The sequence below is a fragment of the Sphaerodactylus townsendi genome, linkage group LG07 (genome assembly GCF_021028975.2).
Source record: "Sphaerodactylus townsendi isolate TG3544 linkage group LG07, MPM_Stown_v2.3, whole genome shotgun sequence".
Classification (NCBI taxonomy): Eukaryota; Metazoa; Chordata; class Lepidosauria; order Squamata; family Sphaerodactylidae; genus Sphaerodactylus; species Sphaerodactylus townsendi.
In genome coordinates, this window is record NC_059431.1 from 94,697,515 (window position 1) to 94,719,198 (window position 21,684).

At 45.4% G+C, this 21,684-nt stretch overlaps 1 protein-coding gene across 1 annotated transcript; it reads left to right on the forward strand.

The window, feature by feature from the left end:
• Nucleotides 1-1,051: 1,051 nt before the first annotated feature.
• Nucleotides 1,052-21,496, forward strand: LOC125436105 (solute carrier family 25 member 36-like). The gene is made up of 7 exons (XM_048502734.1): nt 1,052-1,293; nt 13,830-14,006; nt 16,348-16,425; nt 16,861-16,961; nt 18,608-18,674; nt 19,732-20,015; nt 20,146-21,496. Exons 1-7 carry the CDS (start codon nt 1,253-1,255, stop codon nt 20,340-20,342), a joined length of 945 nt encoding a protein of 314 aa, XP_048358691.1. The 5' UTR covers nt 1,052-1,252; the 3' UTR covers nt 20,343-21,496.
• The last annotated feature ends 188 nt before the right edge of the window (nt 21,497-21,684 follow it).

Sequence of the window (21,684 nt, forward strand, 5' to 3'; positions counted from 1 at the left end):
GCCACTTTAGGGATACAGTCAACCCACTCTGGTCCACCAGATTCTAATCTCAGACTGAGCTTTGACTGGAGCACCTACAATGCCCACATCAGTGGTGGGATTCAAATAATGTAACAACTGGTTCTGCAGAAGTGGTGCGAACCTGCTGGATCCCACCACTGGCCCACATGCTGCTTTTGTGTCTCTTATCAGACAGAGCCAGCATCACCCTTTTCCCCATCCCCGTCCTACCCTGCAGGGGATGACTCCCCGCCCTATTACTTGTTCTGTCCTGAAGATCAATATGTCTGCCCCTACCAAGGAGACTCAGGATGAACTGGTTGCTTCGAGCCAGAACTGACTGGGGATGTGAAAATGAAGATGAGTTCTGTTTCATCAGGGGAGCAGGGGTGGGCTTTCCCTTCCCCACCCCTAAGATGGTGTCATTCTGCAAACCTCTGAAGGGAGAAAAATGAAACTCTGCACATAGTCAGTTGTTGGTTAAACAGTTGGGTGAAAGGCTGGCTGGGGAAGGAAGGACCCATTTCCAGTGGGAGGCAGGCAAACATGCCTATTCTTCCAGCAAGGTCCTTTATCTTTTCCACAAGCAGCGCAACAAAATAATGGGGACTTGTAGGCTGGGTGAGGACAACAGGGTTATCTGAAGTGACTCCTCCCACTAAGGTGGAGGCTCCTCCCAGCAAAGAAGTGCAGTTGCCTGAAAGTAGCACTCTGTTGATAAAAACATTTTTGAGTCATGTGAAATAAAATTTTCACGCTTATGCAAACATAAGCATCTTGAAGTCTAATAGACACCTAGCCTCAGGACAGGATTCCTCGAGTGGGGAAGTTGGTAACTCTAACAACAACCCTGAAGGGTGGGTCGACTGAGAGAAAGACTGGCCCACTGCCCGCAGCAAACTAACCAAACTTGGCAACAACAAGGATCTGAAAACCATTCCACCGTCCCACACCGCCCTCTCCTGGGCTTGATGCTCACAACTGATGAGCCGGGTGGCAAAGGCTGGAGGGAGGGTTTGCCAACGGCCTTGAACCGCCGGGCACCGCTGAGCTGCGTGCCAAACGACTGGGAGCTGCGGAGAGGCGGGCTGTGCGCGGAGAGGAGGAGGAGCGAAGGCGACCTCACCCAGCCCCTGGCGCGCCCCTGTCTTTTTCTGCCATTCCCCCGACGGGGCGCGCAAAGTTTGGAACCGCCCCGGAGAGCCGGCTGCAGGGAGACGCCACTTCTGCAGGGGAAAAGGACGCCGGAGGGATGGCTAGTCGGAGCACTGCGCTGCACCTCGTGGCCGGCGGGTGAGTGTCTCCTCTGCAGCCAGGTTGCAGCCCAGCCTACTCTTTCAAGTTAGTCAGATGCAACCCTCAATAACAGGCAGTACCAGTTGTATTGTGCTCTTTCCCACTTGTCCCTGCCTTCAATGCAGTTGGCGGGAAACGAGAGAAAATGTTTTTGTTGTGCTTTGTGGAGAGATAATCTAGGAACATTTGGCCTTTCTGATAGAAAGTGGCAGCAGATTTCAGATCAGTCGCTGCTGTTGCAGGTTTCGTGCTGCTCCTGGTTCAGGATTAGGACCACTTCCCGTATCACTTTCTCACTCACTGCCATGGGAACTTTTTGACTGACTGCCTGCATGTGTTGGAGTGGCTTTATTATACCTGCATCCCAGCATTTTATCGATCATACTTCCAGTATTTTTTTAAAAAACCTTCACTTTGTAAAGTAGGGCATTATTAGTATTATTGTAGATGGGAAACCGAGGCTAGAAGAATATAATTGTGTGTGGTGTTGCATAAGTCCAAGCATATTTACTCAGAAGTAAATCCTCTGGAGTCCCATTCTCTACTTGGTATGAACAGGGTGTAGCTTCCATTTGTTATAGGGGCAAAATTTCAACCTGGGACTTCCCAGTTCACCCATGAAGTACTTTCGCCACACCAGTTCTGTGTGCACATGTCTGGTCTGGGTCGAATAACAATATTTTTTCCTCTGGGACTTGTGCACTTATGGGATTGCTTTAAAAATTGCTACATGTACCAAGAATATTTTGCTAAAATTATGACAAACTTTTGAAATGGCTACAGAACGACTGCTCAATGGCTTTAAACTTTTGAAATGGCTACAGAACGACTGCTCAAGTTGATGTCATCTTTTTTTTTAATGTGGATTTTCTTAGAGCAGGTGAGATAGTCCATACATGCATTGACTTGTCTATTACCAAAGAGATGCAACTTTGAGATCTGAGGCAAGATTGAGATGCAGAGTGCAGAATTATTGGGGAAATACATCAAACTCTGCTTGATCCACTTGCTGGGTAGGCCTGTTCATGGCCATGCACTGTTTACATTCTAATTATAATATTTAGCATGGGGGGATGCTTTGAGAGGGACTTTGCAGCAAGAGAATGGCAAGCAGTGAAAGGGTTAAACAGAAAATTACTCTCCTGTAGTCTCTCCACCTCCAGTCCAGGCTCAAGAGCTGTCACATACACAAAAACAGCATCTTTGCTTGTCATTTCCAGTGGACAGCCCATACGGCTATCCTGAAAGGGATGCTTTTGGTTTTAGGATATTTCTTTTCCTTCAAGCAAATCTCTTTGGAGCTGGGGAAATACTACTTATCTTAGCTCTAGTAGGCAGGCACCATCCAGAAGGAAGTGATAAATTAGGTGAGTGGGCTAAGAAATGGCAAATGCAGTTCAATGTAGCAAAATGCAAAGTGATGCACATAGGGGCAAAAAATCCAAACTTCACATACAAGCTACAAGGGTCAGTGCTATCAGTCACAGACCAGGAAAGGGATTTGGGCGTCTTAGTTGATAGTTCCATGGGAATGTCAACTCAATGCATGGCAGCTGTGAAAAAGGCAAACTCTATGCTGGGATCATTAGGAAAGGAATTGAGAATAAAACTGCAAAGATTGTCATGCCCTTATATAAAGCAGTGGTGCGACCGCACTTGGAGTACTGTGTCCAGTTCTGGTTGCCGCATCTCAAAAAGGATATTGAGGAGATAGAAAAAGTGCAGAGAAGGGCAACAAGGATGATTGAGGGACTGGAGCACCTTCCCTATGAGGAAAGGCTGCAGCGTTTGGGACTCTTTAGTTTGGAGAGGAGACGGCTGAGGGGGGATATGATTGAAGTCTATAAAAAATTAGCCATGAGGAGGTAGAAAAGAAATGTTGTAGACAGAGATAGAATTTTTCTCTCTTTCTCACAATACTAGAACCAGGGGGCATTCATTGAAAATGCTGGGGGGAAGAATTAGGACTAATAAAAGGAAACACTTCTTCACGTAACATGTGATTGGTGTTTGGAATATGCTGCCACAGGAGGTGGTGATGGCCACTAACCTGGATAGCTTTAAAAGGGGCTTGGACAGATTTTTGGAGGAGAAGTCGATTTATGGCTACCAATCTTGATCCTCTCTGATCTGAGATTGCAAATGCCTTAACAGACCAGGTGCTCAGGAGCAACAGCCGCAGAAGGACATTGCTTTCACATCCTGCATGTGAGCTCCCAAAGGCACCTGGTGGGCCACTGCGAGTAGCAGAGAGCTGGACTAGATGGACTCTGGTCTGATCCAGCTGGCTTGTTCTTATGTTCTTAAGTAGTCCTACCTACATTCCATTGAACTGAATGGGAACTACATGGAGAGCCCCATGGCACAGAGTGGTGAACTGCAGTACTGCAGTCTGAGCTCTGCTCACGTCACGACCAGAATTCAATCTGGACAGATGTTGGTTTTCAGGTACCCGGCTCAGAGTCTGCTCCTTCCGAGGTTGATAAAATATGTTCCCAGCTAGCTGGAAGTATGGTACAGGTGACTGGTGAATGTCACAGCAAACCACCCAGTAAACATAGTCTGCCTAATAAATGTCGTGCTCTGCTGTCATCCCATGGGTCAGTAATGACCTGATGTTTGCACAGGAGACTACCTTTAACCTTTTACATAAGAATCAAGATTTCTTCTCGTCTGTGCAAGGGAACTTCCCACTGTGTTGTGCCCCATGCACTTCATAAATATGATATGAGTTGTGATGAGAGGACAGGAATTCTGGGCAACTCTTGAGTTTCTGATGTAGAGTAACTTGCCTTCCTTTCTCCCACCCTCTTCCCACTAGTTGTTACTGTTCTGTGAACATGTTTTTGATTAGGTGTAGTCTGTGTAGAGCAGTGGATTCTAATCTGGAGAACCAGGTTTGACTCCCCACTCTTCCCCATGAGTGGCAGACTCTTATCTGGCAAACTGGATTTGTTTCCTTGTTCCTCCACATGAAGCCTGCTGGCTGCCCTTGTGCTAGTCACAATTTTTATCAGACTTTCTCAGCCCCACCTTCCTTACAAGGTGTCTATTGTGGGGAGAGGAAGGGAAGGAGTCTGTAAGCCGCTTTGAGTCTCCTTACAAAAGAGAAAGGTATAAAATCCAAGCTCCTCCTCCTCCTCTTGCTTGATGAAGGGCTTTTCCCCCTTAATTGTTTAGAAAGTCTCTCATAATTTTGGTGTTCAGCTTATGCAGGCAGTAAATGTCTCTAGTATTGTAGGTTTTTTCGTAAACAAAAAATGCATAGGGTGTGTGTGCATGTTCTTCTCCATACAATGGGAGGGGCAATATCATGCATCTGACAGGATTTTGAAAGTAAAATAAAAGAGTTTTTTCTCCTCAGTGCCCCCCGCTTGGCCAACACCAATTAAATTTAATATCATACTGAAGCAGGCTCCATTACCTGGTGTGGATAAGCCTGAAGGATGACTGGTGATTGACAGGAGGGGCCCTTATTCAAAGCCCTTCTCTGATCCCAAATTCTCCACAGAAATATTCATGTTCCTTCTCATAGTAGTGGAGAGGGTAAGATTAGGGTCATGTTTATCTCACAGTTCCATGCAGGTGTAGTGAATGTGTGCGGAACCAGTTGTGTGATTCAGCTTTATGAACATCTCAGCTAGTTAAAAGAGCAAGATACTAGCCCTTGTGGCTCCGAAAGAGTGCTCTGAGGTGCATAGGAAAGGTCTGTTGAAAACATAGAAGCCATACGTATGGCTTTATTAGAACTTCAGTGGTGTATGTGTATACTAGGAGATGAGTATTCATAGCTTTGTCATATTTGTTTTCCCTTCTCAGAGCTCTCAAAGGTTATCTAAAATTAGCTAAATAAGAAAAAGTGGTCACATTTGCATAATTTATGCCAGCTGCAGAATACAGGCTTGCTAGTCACAAGGTTTTGATTACCTGGGTGCAGAATTCTAGCTTGTGTGTGTGTGCATGTGTGATGGTAGATGTGGTGGAAAGTACCCATCAAGTCACAACTAAATTATGGTGATCCCATAGGGTTTTCAAGGCAAGAGATGTTTGTAGATGGTTTGCCCCTGCCTGCCTCCACGTGGACTAGAGTTCTGAAAGAACTGGGACTAACCCAAGGTACATACAGAAATTGGGGTTATTTCATTCTAATATCAGTAGCAGAGATCCCTTGGAGATTTGGAGTTAGCTTTTCTTTGGGTTTCCTCTGGGATTCCATTCATATTTTTATTTTTGATTGATTTACTCAATTTGATAAACCGCTCTACCCCCGAAGGGCTCAGAACAGTGTACATGCCAAACAGGAAAACAATAAATTACAACTAAAAAGAAAGAACAAATCAAATAACCCCAATAAAATACAATAAAATCAGTAGCAACAATGACCCACCCATAGTTAGATCATAATCAGGAGTGATTCAAGACAGCATGTGTTGTGCCTGTCTAGTTTACAGTATTTTCAAAGCAAAAATGTACAAGGCTGGTTTGACATTCAGGAGGACAAAATCTCTGTTTTTGGCTCTTCTTCCTTCAGTTCCTGTAAACAGAACAGGGGATGGAAAAAGTGAGCCCTCATGTAAGGTTGACAGGCGTCAGCGTAAGAGGTCTGTCATTAAAGAGGTGGTGGAGTGGAATGTACCCACCTCAGCCTACATAAAAAGATACCTAGTACACTTTAATCTGTGAGCTGAACAGCACCCAGAGGCAGATAACAGTGAGAGAGCTTAAGTCAGGCTGGGAGCTTCACCGTTGTCTCCAGTCTAAATTCCGCAGGGGTTGAGAAGCACAGGTGGATCAAGAAGGAAGGATTTTTCATTGTTTCTCAGGGAACAGCTCCTTGGAAAAAGAAGGATAACTAGGTGGCTTTTTTTCTGCTGTCCATACGAAAAAGAATTGGTATATCCACTAGAAACAGTTTCCTTGTTGCTGCCATGAGGAAAAACTGCCCCTTTGTTCTCTTACAGTGAACAGAGGGACAGTTTTCCCTTGTGGCAGTAAATATTTTTCTCTTTAAAAAGAGAACAGGTGCTGTAGAGCGGGATAGGACGGTGAAATAAAGGATTTAATTAGAGTTACCAAATTGTGAGCGGGACCTGGAGTTTTCCTGAAGTTACCGCTGATCTTCAGACTACAGAGATTGGTTCCCCTGGGGCACAGGTGTCAAACTCGCAGCCCTCCAGATGTTATGGACTACATTTCCCATCCTCCCCTGCCATCATCATGCTGGCAGGGGATGATGGGAACTGTAGTCCATAACATCTGGAGGGCTGCGAGTTTGACACCTGTGCCCTGGGGAAACAGCTGCTTCTCAGAGTGGACTCTATGGCACCACATCACCGCTGAGCTGCCTCCTTTATCCAAACTCTGCCTTCTCCAGGCCTCCAAATTGACAGCGTTTTCTCAGCCCAGAGTTGGCAGCCGTAGATTTGTGTCAAAGCCAATTTTCCAAACTTGGGACATGACTTAGAGCCAAGGTAAGTACAATGAGAGAATTGAAAGGGTAAAAATAGTCCCTGGGCAAGCACCTGGTGACCCATGGGGTGTCGTCACTTCACGATGTTTAGTAGGCAGACTATGTTTATGGGGTGGTTTGTCATTGCCTTCTCCAGTTGTCTTCACTTTACTCCCAGACAGCTAGGTACTCACTTTACCAACCTCAGAAGGATGGAAGGCTGAGTCAACTTTGAGCTGGCAACATGAAACTGATTGTAGTCAGGTTGTAATCAGAGTTTCGATTGCAGTACTGCCGTTTACCACTGCACCACAGGGCTCCTATGAATGAGAGAATCACTGTGGATTTATTCACATGGTTCTCACATTCTCATGGAATTGGGGAATCTGTATGAGTATGTGTTTTGAAAGAGGCAAAATTATGTGTGTAAGGGGAGTTTAGCACTGGGTCGTCCTCTGTTCCTCATCTACTGTGCTCCGTTGGAAGCATTTTCCTTCCAGCTTGATAGGCTTCCAGTCTTGGAGACAGGCAGGAAGTGAAATCTTTCAAATGATGCTCAAAGTACAGTATGTCAGGGCTGAAACTTAGCTGCTCTCAACAACAGTTCCTATTTTCTGTTTTTTAAAATTATTTCCATCTGCACTTTTCACATTGAGGACATGGTAATAAATAGATGTGGCTGCCCTGTCATATCAGCTCTTTTAGGCCTTCTCTCAAACAGCAGATTTGATCTGATTGTTACCCCTTCAGACAGAGGCTTACCTGTCTGAAAGTCCCTCTATTTTTTTTAAAAAATGTGAACATAGAAAACTGGCCCGAAGGTTCAGCTGGAGTCCCTTCTCCCCAACATCGTGTTTTCTGCTTGGATGATTTTTGTGTGTATGTGTGTCTGGAGAACTATCCAGTTGTTTCACCTTAGAAATAGTTTTTGCTGTTTTGGAGAAGTATTTGTTCCAGAAGAGAAAAGAAAGAATGACATGACTTAATGCCATTTGAATAACTGATGCTGTTTCTTTGCAGCTGTGATCCTAGTTTTGTTCAGTCACTATAGGTCAGAGCTGTCAACTAGGCAGTTCTCCCTTCCCTTCTCACGGGGACTCTGACCTGGTTTCTTAGCATTATTGAGTTTCCCATTTTGGGGACTTGACATACTATTTGTTTCATCTCCTGGAACACCCACTGCTACTTAGCAGAGACTTTGGCTAGTGATTCTGAGAAGCATCCCCGCTCTCCCCATAAGGAATGTACTTATTTTATTTTGTACATTTCTCTCTTGCTGTGCAGGGAACTGGCTTGAGATTGCTCACGGGAGGAGGGTAGAAGGAAGAAAGGAAGTAAAATACGAATACAGATTTGAAATAATAAATCAATGCGACAATGAAAAAGAATTCAATAAAAAATAACTGTCCTGTTGTTAAAATCAGCAATCTGTAAAAGGCTGCAGCTTTTTCCATAAAAGCTGGCTATAAAAGTTTCAGCAGAGAAAGGTGGGGTGGGAACGGGAAGCAGGTCCACATCACTCATGCAAGAAAGATAGGGAAATCTAGTTACTCATCTGAATGAATACAAATGTTTTAGCTGGGTTCCTAAATGCTTGGTACCGGGCAAGTATGATTGATTGGTCAGGGCTTTAGAAGGGAGCACCATTCCTTTGAATTGCGCCCACTAACAAATGGACAACCTGGGCAGATCTGCTGGGCAGTAGCTGCTAGAATTTGGGACCACTTGGATGCTTCTGCATAGTTTTCAATGGCAAACCAACATAAATCACAATACAGTAATCTTGTTTGGATATGGTTGAAACATGATCATTGCACCAAATTGTGCCTTTGATGAAATGGCTACACTAGGCATATCTGTCAAAGTTGATAACGTGCTCTATATCATGGAGGAGATATGAACCTCCTATTGTTGGCTACAAAGCTCCTAGCTTGCAACCCTGCTCTTTCAGGGGCAACCCAGCTTCCTCCAGGACAGGACACCTTATTTCTCAACCATCTTTATCGTTGACCAAAAGCATCTTAAACTTGTTCAAATTGAGTTTCAGTTTATTGGTCCTCGTCCATCCTATTACTTTTTCCAGCTATTTGTTCACAGACCTACCTGGCTCAGATGTTAGGGAGCAGCAGACTTAGGTGGCATGTGTGCATGGAGCTTTGCTTCATATTGTATTCTTTTTCATTTGATACCTTCACCCCCCAACATACCTTTCCAGCCTTGGAATTCAAACAGACGAGTAAGAAGCAGGTGCCTCCTTTCCTTTGTCCATAGCCCAACATCTCAGACTTCTGGAGGTGGGAACTGTTTCTAAACAACCTGTGATGTTTTGCCACACTACTTTCCCTCTCCCCAGCATAAGACACAGAAATCTCATATCACAAGGTTACAATTTGGTACTTAGAAATCAATGGCTCTGCTCAGCAGCAGGCTGTGTCTCATGGCAATTTCACACATTACAAGGCGGCAAACCCAGCCTTGCCATCAAGCTGCCCAGCACCTCATTTCCTTGCTCATCCTATTCTCCCTTCTGGCCTTGTAGCCCACCTGTAAGATAGTTGAGACCCACTTTTTGGGTTCTGCCCCATTGTTTGAGAACCACTTGTGTGTAGTGCTGCATTGAAATGCATTTACTTCTTTATATCCCACTTTGCTCCCCAATTAGATTCAAAGCAGCTTAGAACTTGCCTTATCCTTCCTTAGAACTTGGTTTACCATTTTCTCACAACACTAGCCCTGGAAGGTAGGCAAGGCTGAGAGTTTATGATGGGCCCAGTGTCATCGAGCAAGCTTCCATGGTAGATGTGGGAATTTGAACCGAGACCTTCCAGGATTCTAGTCTGACACTCTGCTCACTACACTACACCAGCTCTCACTGAGTCACTGGCTTTCACACTGGCTAATTGCAGCGTGAGTGCAGGATACGTGTGTTTTCATGCCCACTTGCTCCCTATATGACACCCCTTGGACCCACCATGTCCCTGAAGAGACACACCTGTAAAGTAGGGAGGAAAAAATCAGACCCCTCTCAGAGTCCTTGGACACAGTCCCAGGAAATCACAATCATCTCCCCTCCCCTCAGCATCTCTGTTTGCGTAAGTGAATATTTGTACAATTTGCCTAGTGGGTTATGCAAGAACTAGGCTTCTAGACCAACATACCAAGGGACCTTTGGTCTCCCCTCTGCAATTTCTGGTGATGAAACCACCTGACACAATAGCATGGAAGTATTGGGGGGGGGGGGTTAGGTCTGAGAGGTGAGCTAGAAATTGCAGCCGCTCCCCTCCCCAAATTAGCAGCTTGTTTTAAATCACTATGAGAAATACAGCACTTTCTGTCTTCCTCTGCAACTTCTTCTGTGTCCTTTGGCTTTTTAAAATGATTTTCCCATCCTCACTTCCCTCTGGGGCCCCACTGCCCCCTAGGTTCCCTGAGGCTTTAGCTGTGTTGTGGCATATTCCCTGTTTAGTATAGCTGTGTAAAGAGCGTGGGGCTCTTGCCTCTCCCTTACACCCTTCTCACTATGCCACTGTCTGTGCCCCCCTATATTCTTTGTAGGCTTGAGCTGGATAGCCCAGGCTAGCCTGATCTCACCAGATCTCAGAGGCTAAGCAGGGTCAGCCCTGGCAAGTATTTGGATGGGAGACCTCCAAGGAATAACATGGTTGTGATGCTGAGGTAGGAATGGCAAACCACCTCAGAACATCTCTCACCTTAAAAACCCAAGGGGTTGCAATAAGAAAGCTGTGACTTCGTGGCACCACCCCACCCCACCCTAAGCCTTTGTAAAATGCATATTGGGAGGACTGTAGTTACTGAAATCTCTCCTTAGATGTATGGTTTGAGTGTCAGAATTGTAAAGACTGAAAAGGGCTACCAAAGTATCTTTTCAAGGACAGGCTGAGAAACTCAACCTTGTCTGTTATGTGGGGCAAGAAGAAGGTAGGATTGCAATATCTGGAGATTTGGGGAGTTGGTGCCAGGGGGTGGTGGGGTTTGGGGAGGAGCCTCTGTGGCATATAATACCATGGAGTCCGCTTTATGATGCAGCCATTTCCTCCAGGGGATCTGATCTCTGTTGTCTGGAGCCCTATTGTAATACAGGAAGATCTCCAGACATCACTCAGGTATTGGCAACACTAGAAGAAGGTGACGGTTGGGACCAAGGGACAATTTGCAGACTGCCCAAAAGGCACCGGGCTTTGGCATCCAAGGAAATCACTAACAAGGGAACAGAATGCATCAGAGCAGCCCTAGCATCCAAAGTCCAAAGTGGCTCTCATGGACTTTAGATCTTTGGACATCTCTGTTGGGAGCACATGGGAGACCAGTCGTCATTACGTTAATCAGTTGCAACTTTGGAGGGTGTGTGAGTGTGACGCACAACCAGGCAGTGACCCAATGCTAGGGAGAGGGCAGGTGGTGGGGGTGGGAGCCATTGCCCCACTTTGGCTGTGACCTTGCTACGCAGACTCCCAGTTTACGCAATCAGTCGTGTTGCTGTAATAATCCTGAATCAGCAGACATCTCTGCTTCAATTAATTAATAGGATCCATCTGGAAGTTGACGTGAGTTGAGTCAGCAGGCGTGTGGGCAGACTAGGGGCCTTTGACTTATCTCAAGGTCGGTAATCTTGTAAAGAGTACTGCAATATTATCCTTGGTGGGTAAAAGTTACAACTGCATTTATTTCATTTAAGGTCTGCTTCAAGATGGCTCAGATTGATGAAAGTAGCTCAGTGTGAGAATCTCTACCTCCCTCTACTTCTGAAGAATTGCTAGCACAGTGGTCTCTAACCTTGCTGAGTTTGCGGACACTTCTAGAATGTTCAGAACAGGTGCTGAACAGCACCACAAAATGGCCACCATGGAGGGGGCAGGGCTCAGGTCAAATGAAATTTTTAGAATTTATGTATGAATATATTTATACACCACCTTTCGCTCCGAATGGAAGTAGGGCTACCCTCCATCAAGACAAGAATCCATGTAAGAATACTTTTGTATCATAAAACCTTGGCAACTCTAAAGTCCAACCAATTAGTAAATCTGAGCTATAGACACATGACGAGAACAAACGGGGGAGGATCAAATTTCTCCCATATTAGCTCTTTACAAAATTTCTGATCTGAAAACTATTCATAGATGGGATGCTAGCAAAATTCTATAGTAGAGATGCGCTACAAGACAAACAACTTGCTTCCACTCAGAAATACTCCCTATGGTTCTCCTGCGTCAAAAAGAATAAATGTTATGCACAATTCTCACAAATCTCAAGGAAGCAAACCTAAGGAAATCATTCACTACCCTGAGATATCAGACGTTTAAATCAGAACAATTACTGGGGAGATATGCTAAAACACCAAAAGAGCTACATGTATGCAAATGTAGTTTAAATCAGAGTGACGACATAATACACTACACACTTCATTGCCCTTTTTACTCTGCTATCCGCAACAAATATATCAATGATATCCTGTCAGGCCTGACAAGAATTGCTAGGAAGAGAAAGTTTGCTTTCTGATGGCGGACGTGTATCCTGAGGTTACATTTAAAGTAGCGATATTCATGTTTTTAGCAGCGAAAATCAGATAACGTTTAACTGATGTTCAAAACATACAAGCTAAGTTGTAATAAAGGTGGTTAAAAAACACCTTTATAATTACAATCGGATCCTGCTGTGTGTGGATATATGATACTTGCTTTGGTGGTTTAACACTATTGGAACTGTGGTGTTTCTACACTCTAAAGAGAAAATGAGAAAATCCTCACAATGTGTTTTATATTTTTGTAAACTGTGGGGAGTGGGGCTATGGTTGAAGTATCTGTTTACATGTTTATGGCCTGTAGCTAATAAACATTGAATTGATATACCCCACCTTTCCTCTTGGGTCAGTGTTGAAAGATTCCACAAAATGTTGGAAGCGAGATTTCAAAAGGCACTGAGGTGATGGAGGCCACTGTCTCGGCACGAAGTACCCCCTATAGACAGAAAGGCCTAAGCCAGTGGTGGTGAACCTTTGGCACTCCAGATGTTGGCCATGCTGGCAGGGGCTGATGGGAATTGTAGTCCATAACATCTGGAGTGCCAAAGGTTCGCCACCACGGGCCTAAGCCCTTCCTGGGCTCTGGTGATGATCGGCGCTTTATTTTGGGGGAAAGTGGCATCAGGAAACACACTGGAGGTCTGCTCTTGGGCATCATGTTGGGGGTCACTGGGTTAGCTGATGATGCAGCCTGAGGGTGATGAATCTGGTGAGAAATAATGTTCTCTTTTCCTCTGCTTCTGCAGAGCTGCTGGCCTTTGCTGAATTCCTCAGAGCAACTTCTGGCAGTCAACCGTTGTGTCTGAAGGCCATTTCCCACATAACACTTCCAATAAACCTGTGCTACCACTGAAAGCCTTGACTCTGACAAATGTATTTGTATGATGTATATGCTTTCAAATATCGGTACCTGTTTGCCACATGTTTAACTTTTCAACAAATGTAATGTGCAAAGTGTCCCAAAACATTATGGAACGGACTTTATAATTTATTTATTTTATTCATTTGTTTCATTTGTACCCCATCTTGCTACCCACCAAGGGTCTAAAGTAGCTCACATAATTCTCCTCCACTCCATTTTATCCTCACAACGATCATCCTGTGAGGTAGATTATGCTGAGAGTGTATGACTGGGCCCAAGATCACCCAGCTAGCTTTCATGGCAGAGTAGGGATTTGAACCTTTGAGCCTGCATAGTTAAGAGCAGGTGGACTCTTATTTGGTGAACCAGATTTGTTTCCTTGCTCCTACACAAGACGCCTGCTGGGTGACTTTGGGCTGGTCATGGTTCTCTCAGAACTTTCTCAGCCCCACCCAACTCACAAGGTGTCTGTTGCAGGGAGAGGAAGGGAAAAGGATTTTGTAAGCCACCTTTCAGGAGAAAAAGGTGGGGTATAAATCCAAACTTTCTTCTCACAGATCCTAGTCTGGCACTCTGAACTCAACCGTACTGGCTTTGTTATGTGAGAATAACAAAATCCTGATGGTAATCTCTGAAACACAACTAAGCAGGCTGTGATGAACATCCTCTCTTTCTCTTCCCAGATTTGGTGGCACAGTGGGAGCCATTTTGACGTGCCCATTGGAAGTGGTGAAGACCCGCCTGCAGTCGTCCTCGTTGCTCCTGAGGCCCCTTTATCTACCTGCGGTGCAGCTGCAGGGAGTGACTGGGGCACTGATCCGCCCATGTCTCCAATCAGTAGGAGTGCTTGAGCTGCTGAGGTGAGTGGGGAAGAGACAGTTCATATAGGAACATGGCCATGAGGGAACACAAGGCTGGGCGGGAAAGCTGAAGTCAGTTTAGCAAAGTCAATTTGAGCAAAGTCAATTTGAAGTCAGTTTGAGCAAAGAAGCCTGAGGAGGGAAAATGGTGGCAACACAGAGCTGGCATTCATTCCCTTACCCAAGGCTTCTAAAAGTAAACAATCAGGAAGGTGCTGATTTGTCTAGAGTTGCCAACTAGTTATTTGGGGGAGGAACATCGGAACATCTGAAGAACCTTGCTGGATCAGACCAGTGGTCCATCTAGTCCACCATCCTGTCTTGGGGAGTGGCCACTACAATAAAACCATAACCTGGATAACATATAGTTAAAATAAGCCAGTATTCTGTGTATACTTTAATCATGTATAAATGAGAACTATTCCTTTAAGAGTGCATAGAATTTGCAACGAGCACATGTAAAAGTACATTTATTTGTAGTGAATTATATGCATTCTTTAAGGGATAGTTCTCATTTATACATTATTAAAGCAAGTTTGTTAGGATATACACAGAAAAGCGATTTATTTTAATTATATGATAGCCCATTACAGTTTTGTTGGGTGCAGTTTCCATCATATACAGTAACGCCTCATATTGTAGCACAGGCGGAGCTACAAGGAGGCCGGGGGGTGCGCGTTGCACCAGGCACGCACCTGGGGGAGAGCAAAAATTCCAGGTTTGTTTTTTGTATTTTTAGTGTTTTCAGTTTTTGGCCTGCAGGGGGTGCACTTTTTAGGCTGGCAGCATCAAAATTTCAGGGAGTTTTCGGGGGACTCTTTCGATAATACCACCCAAGTTAGGTGAGGTTTGGTTTGGGGGTCCAAAGTTATGGACTCCCAAAGGGGATGCCCCTCATCCCCCAATGGGAGCCAATAGGAGATGGGGGCTACATAACTTTGGATCCCCTGAACCAAACTTCACCAAACCTGGCTGATATCATCAGGATAGTGTCCTAAAGATACCCTGAAATTTCGATGCTGCTAGCCTAAAAACTGCGACTCCTGCAGGCCAAAAACTGAAAAAAACACTAACAAGTACAAAAAACACAAACGAACATTGGGGGGGGGAGAGCAAAACTCAGATTTTGCACCAAGCTCCATTTTCCCTAGCTACACCTCTGTACTGTAGTTATTATCAGGCAGTAGTCAACTACTTCCTTTGGAGGACGGACAACAGGGGGTAGAAGCAGAGGCCTTTCCCTGATATTTCCTCCTGGCACTGGGATACAAAGGTTGGCTGCCTCTGAATGTGGATGTTCCCTGTAGTCACCATGGCTAGTAGCTGCCGATAGACCTCTCCTCCATCAGTTTGCCTAACCCCTTTTGAAACTGTCTATGCCTTTGGCCATCACTGCATCATCTGGCAGCGAATTCCAATTCCACCTTGGGAATGTGGTGTTTGGGGTAGGGAGGGACCTCAGCAGGGTATAATGCCACAGAATCCATTCTCCACAGAGTCCAAGCAGCCATTTTCTGCAGCGAACTGATCTCTGTAGTTCCTGGAGATCTTTAAGCCACACTTGGAGGTTTACATTCCTTGCATCTGTCCTGCTTTTGCATATTTTAAGAACAGGGTAAGGAATGCTCTTGACTTCTCCTAGAACAGTGATGGTGAACCTTTTCAAGACCAAGTGCCCAAACTGCAACCCAAAACCCAAAATTGCAAAGTGCCAACATGGCAATTTAACCTGAATGCTGAGGTGCGCATTACTCAGGAGTAAGCTTGGTGATAGTCGGTGGCTTTGCTTTGAAGCAACTATGTAACGCTTCAAATGGGTGAATCACGACCCTAGGAGGGTTTAAAAGCAAGCCCCATTCCCAGCAACTGAGCTTACTCCCAGGTAAAGGATTGTGTTAGTTCTTCCCATGAAAATCAGTGGGGTTTAACAGCACTTAACAGGGTTACCTACATGTCGTGCCCAGCGGCCCAGGTTAGCCTAGATGTGTGTGTGGGGATTTTCCAAACACCCCCGCCCCATGACGAACTCTGTGCATGCGTGCCCACAGAGTGGGCTCTGAGTGTCACCCGTGCCATAGGTTCGCCACCATTGCCCTAGAAAGATCACATTCATTATAGAATTCGTGTGAAGATCTGTCTCATTTTTATTCAGTCCTCTCCCCCCTCCCCCTCCGAAAGTCAGGGTGACAGGTATTGTTTTCCCCTCCTCCCTGTTATCCTTACAACAGCCTGATCAGGCTTATATCCTGCAGGGAGGAGGAAGATTGAAAGACTGACTTTCAGATAGGTATTTGTTCTGGCCCTTTGACTTCTGATCCACTTCTTCCTTCTCCTTCCATAGAACCATTCTTGAAAAAGAAGGAATCCGCTCACTCTTCCGTGGCTTGGGGCCTAACCTTATTGGAGTTGCTCCTTCCAGGTAAGCATGCCTAGAAAAGACTTCACCTGATTCTCTAGATTCAAGTTCCATGGGGATTCTGGCCAAAATCAGCTCTTACAAGGTCCCTCTTCCTCAAAGGTAGAAGGAGCATCTCCTAAAAAGAAGAGGAGCTACGGTCATTCAGGATCTTTGGGTTATACTGGCCCCCAGTGGCCAGAGAGTGGGATTGTGCCTGATAACTGAGTAATGTCCTGGTATTTTCATTTGAACTCTTAAATGGCTTTGAGACTCTTTCACTGCATCTGAGGAAAAGAGTCCACATAATTCATTCCGGTACATTTATTGTACTTATCTCCCCTCAGCAGCTTCCAAAGAATCACAAAAATATCATTTAGGCAACCAAAGAAATAAAAATATACAGTACAACTCTAACTCCTGGGATAATGAATGATCATGTTTCTGCTCTTCTTACAGGGCTGTTTATTTTGCTGCATATTCAGGGGCGAAGGAAAAGCTCAACATGGTGCTTGTGCCCGAGTCCAAGAAAGTTCATATGTTTTCTGCAGCTTGTGCAGGTAAATACTCGCTCTCCATTGGATATTGCACTATGTTGTCTGTGGGCTGCTTCACATGTTGCACACTGAGCATTAGAAACAGGGCTATATTTCCCTTGCGCATGCACACACCCACACTTGTATAGGTATTCAGCGGAGGCAAATATGTTGGTGGTCTCCCGCCCCGCTATGATGCAGCTGGCCTCTACCAGGGCTTTTACGGCTCTGGCCCCTGCCTGGTGGAACGCTCTTTCTCCAGCTGTCAGAGCCCTGCGGGACCTTGGGAAGTTCCACAAGGCCTGCAAAACTGAGCTGTTCCACCGGGCTCTTGGGGGGGCTGGCCGCTGAGTTACCGCCCCTCCCTGATGCCCTATGTACCATCTGTCTTTCTCCGGCAATTTGCTGGTCCCCTCCCAGGGGTAGGACCAGATGTCATCCACCAAATTGTGGGTGGGTTGTATTGCTGCTACTGATTTTATTGATTTTATGTATTTTAATAATGTCATTTGATGTTTCTTCTGTCTTGTTTATTTATGACTTGTACACCACTCTGAGCCCTCCGGGGAGAGCGGTTTATTAAATTGAATATATAAATAAATGAATATATTAAATAAAATATATAAATAAATAAAATAAAATGTCTTATATTTTAGGTTGACCTCAGCTTCATCCTTTCTGCTTTAAGTGTTAAGGAAGGGGGCTGTAGGCTGACCCAGGTTTCCCCACTCCTCAAACAATTTCCCGCTTCCACACTTCCTCCCCTGCTCTGAATCAGTGGAGTTCCAGGAGGAAAAAATTGTGTGGGACAACAGTGTAGACACCATGATCTCATCTTCATGGTGTCTGAGATCCCTCCCCCCCTTCAGATTCTGCCCTGAAATGGTTCCAGCAATTGCCAGAGGAGGCCTGGCAAACATAGCGGCCAGCAGAAGCTGTGGCTGGTTTCTCAATTAAAAACGTGTGAATCACACACTAGCAGAGGTGGGTGCTTAAGACTACCCAAAGGAAATGAATGGGAAAGATAAACTTGCAGTTTTCTTCAACATTGGCCTGAATTACACAAGAGGTTTCTCTCACAGGTGGGTTATCCTGGAATTACACCTGATCTCCAGATGTCAGAGATCAGTTCCCCTGGAGTAGGGGACTGCAACCTGCGGCTCTCCAGATGTTCATGGACTACAATTCCCATCAGCCCCTGCCAGCATGGCCAATTGTAGTCCATGAACATCTGGAGAGCCGCAGGTTGCAGACCCCTGCCCTGGAGAAAATGGCTGTGGTGGAAGGTAGACTCTAAGGTCCTCCCAATCATGTCCTCCTCAGGCTCCACCCCCAAATCTCCAGGAATTTCCCTAACCCAGAGTTGGCAAATCTATCTATCCATGTATTGTGGTCTTGGTCCAAATTGGCCCATGTAGCACTTAAGGAAACAGGTAACCGTCAGCTCCGGGCTGGCTGCGGGGAATACATGGAAAAGCCCTGACCCAACTCACTGGAGAAACATGTTGTGTAGTTCAGATCTTGGATCAGATCATCCCAAAAGGGGTAGATTGTGCCCTGGTTTTTATTGGCAGAGAATCCCAGAATGAGACCTTCAGTCTTGCATTAACAATTAGCCACACCATTTCACAGAGAGACCTTTGCCTTCCTCTTCCCCCTCCTTCTCACAGGAGTCACTTCGGCTACCTTGACCAACCCCATTTGGCTGGTGAAGACTAGGATGCAGCTGGAAGCCAGGTAAGGGAAGTAGGACCTGTACTTTCTGAGGCGCCCATAAAGGGACTTCCTTGTCAGGCTGTAAAACTTGCGGAAACCAGCAGGTTGTGTGAAGACCACCTGCACAAGGGAGGGATGCGATTTGCAAGGATGTACAGTTATCCCTTCCACATCACAGGGATTAGGGGCACTGTGCCCCCCATGATCTGGAAATCTGCATAAAAATGTTTGGTCCTTCCTTTGTACCAGAGAAGGTCTGAATTTTCTCTTTCTCTTTTATTTTAAAATTTAAAAATAAATGGTGTATATGATGGTATTAAAAATAAAATCTGTTGCTATTATATAATACCATAGATACACTTTACGCATTTCTGAGTTGCTAAACTTTTGTGTCGTCTGTGGGTTCTGCAAAACTCCCCCCAAAATTCCCATTTAATTCCTTCTGCTGACCTGCGGAATATCAAAACTGCAATGGGCTAAGTCACAGCGTGGAAGGGATAACTGTACATGTCCCAAGATTCGCGTTATCGCTATGTTTTTTGACCCTTGTTTTTGATGTTTGTAGTATGATGTTTTGATTGCTGATATTGTTATTATCCTGTTGTGCACTGCCCTGAGCCTTTTGTGGGAGGGAGGTATATAAACTAAACATGCCGAACATACCACACCTTTCCATGAAAGTATAGCACTGGGCACCAGGCACAGAATTCAGCTGCCTTGAAGCTTGGACTTCTTTCCTTCAATTCCCACCCTTCCTTTCTTCTGAAGAGAAGCTTAACATTTTGCCAGGCAATGCCTGCAGTTTCTAGGGCTCAAGTCATCACTGACTGAAGTTTCCAGTGATAGGAAAGCAGGGTTTCATGCCTTGTATAGCTCCTTGCTCCCCCCACACACACACAATGGAATCAATTGCAAAATTTGCAAAATAAGAAAAAACATGCAAAGATGCTTTCTGGGCCAGAACTTGTAGTAGGTTTGTGAGTTTGGTTCTCCTCTTACTTCAGAATACACACAAACTTTGGTTCCAGGTCAAGTCAAGGCGGAATGTTCCTAACTACTCTTGCTTTATTCTCTGCAGGGCCAAAGGGGAGGCGCGTGGCAGTGCTCTTCAATGCGCCATGCGAGTTTACCACACTGAGGGTCTGCGAGGGTTTTACCGTGGGATTTCGGCCTCGTATGCAGGAGTCTCTGAAACGGTCATCCATTTTGTTATCTATGAGGCGCTGAAGCAACAGCTGAGAGAATGCCAGCCGTTTTTGTCTCCATCCTTCATCTTCCCACCCAACAGCCAGGACTTCTTGGGGCTGATGGGAGCAGCTGCAATCTCAAAAACCTGTGCCTCGTGCATGGCTTATCCACATGGTATGCTGCTCAGAGTTCTGTAATTTCTTCCACATTCATCCAGCCAGAGTTGAGGGACTTCCCTGACAGCCAGATATCTTTCCCATACTTTTGAAAATTGTTTCATCTCCTCCCTTTCTTTTCTCTCCAGAGGTCATCCGGACACGACTACGAGAGGAGGGCTCACGTTACCGCTCCTTCGTGCAAACTCTGCAGCTTGTGGTCAGAGAAGAGGGTCCCTCAGCTCTTTACCGCGGGCTTCTGGCCCACCTGATCCGTCAGATCCCCAACGCAGCTATCGTCATGGTCACCTACGAATTGACTATTCACTTGGCAACAAAAATGTGACCACCTTCCCTTCCCGGTGATTGGCCAATGGATTGGCTAATGTCTGTAAATGCATCTAGGGAAATGCAGTACCTTCACAGTAGACATGTTTTCCCAGTCTGTGATTGGACACCGACTGCCATACAGGAAAGATCTAATGACTGGTAGCTTCTGTCTGTGTTCTTGAGACTTGATAACTGAAGGATGTTTTCCACTGCACAGGACCTCAAGCTGCCTCAAGGCATCATGGGAAGATGTAACATCTAAATCAGAGAGATGATGAGCTTGCCAAGCAGAAGCAGCAATGTGGAGGTGTATATGTCAGAAAAGGACCTTAAGTCCCACTCAGCAGGCATACTGTCTTTCTAGGATTGGCCTCCAACGTGCTGGTCAATGCAGAGGTTATGTGCTACTACTTAGTTTGGGGCCCTGGCCAAGCTGGTCAAAAATCACAATTTCTACAGAGAACAAGCAGTGGAGAAATTCTGCAAGGAGCAGCTTTATGCAGAAGTGTGAATGACGCTCTTTTACACTGGCATCGCTCTGTGACCAGAACCTGACTCTAAAGCATTTCCTTCCTGCTTCAGCAAAGGCCTGAAAATGTTCTTTCTCAACCACGTGAGCCTTTGGCAAGGCAACTGCCCCACCACCACCACCACCCCCCCGAAGGCAACCAGAATGTCTGTCCTTCCAAATTCATGCTCCCCATCTGCTCCTTGCTGATGGAGGTAACTGTGCATCAGGCAGTTTGCAGCTGAGCAGAGAGAGAGAACCAAACTCCTCTGCTGTAAAGCCCCCAGCTGATATAGCAGCTTCAGTTTGCATTGCCTGTGGCCTGAACTACAGATGTTTCATTTGCAGAGCTCATCTTCCTCCTAAACAAGAGGGTAAAGAGCCAAGTGAATGGGCATAACTGGTAGGATACCTTTGATGTGGGGGTGGGGAGGGGAGGGGAAGAGAAGGGAAGGGAAGGGAAGGGAAGGCTGCACAGCGGCAGTACAGAAAGTCACTTGCAGCTGAAATGTGGCCTAGCGTGTGTGGATTTCTGGCTCCACCTGACAGAAAAAATATTGAAACATTTCATTTTTAGATATACTGAAATTCTATGTTTTAAGTTATATATTAATATATTTGTACGATTTCATATTATTGTATTAAAACACAAGTGCTGAAGAGCTGCTTTTTTCTGAAGACACTTTTGTCAGAAAGAAAAGAAGAGTTTGAATTTATACCCTGCCTTTCTCCCTTGTAAGGAGACTCAAGGCAGCTTACAAACTCCTTCCCTTCCTCTCCCCACAACACCTTGTGAGTAGGTGGGGCTGAGAGTGTTTGTAGAGAACTTTGAGTAGCCCAGGGTCACCTA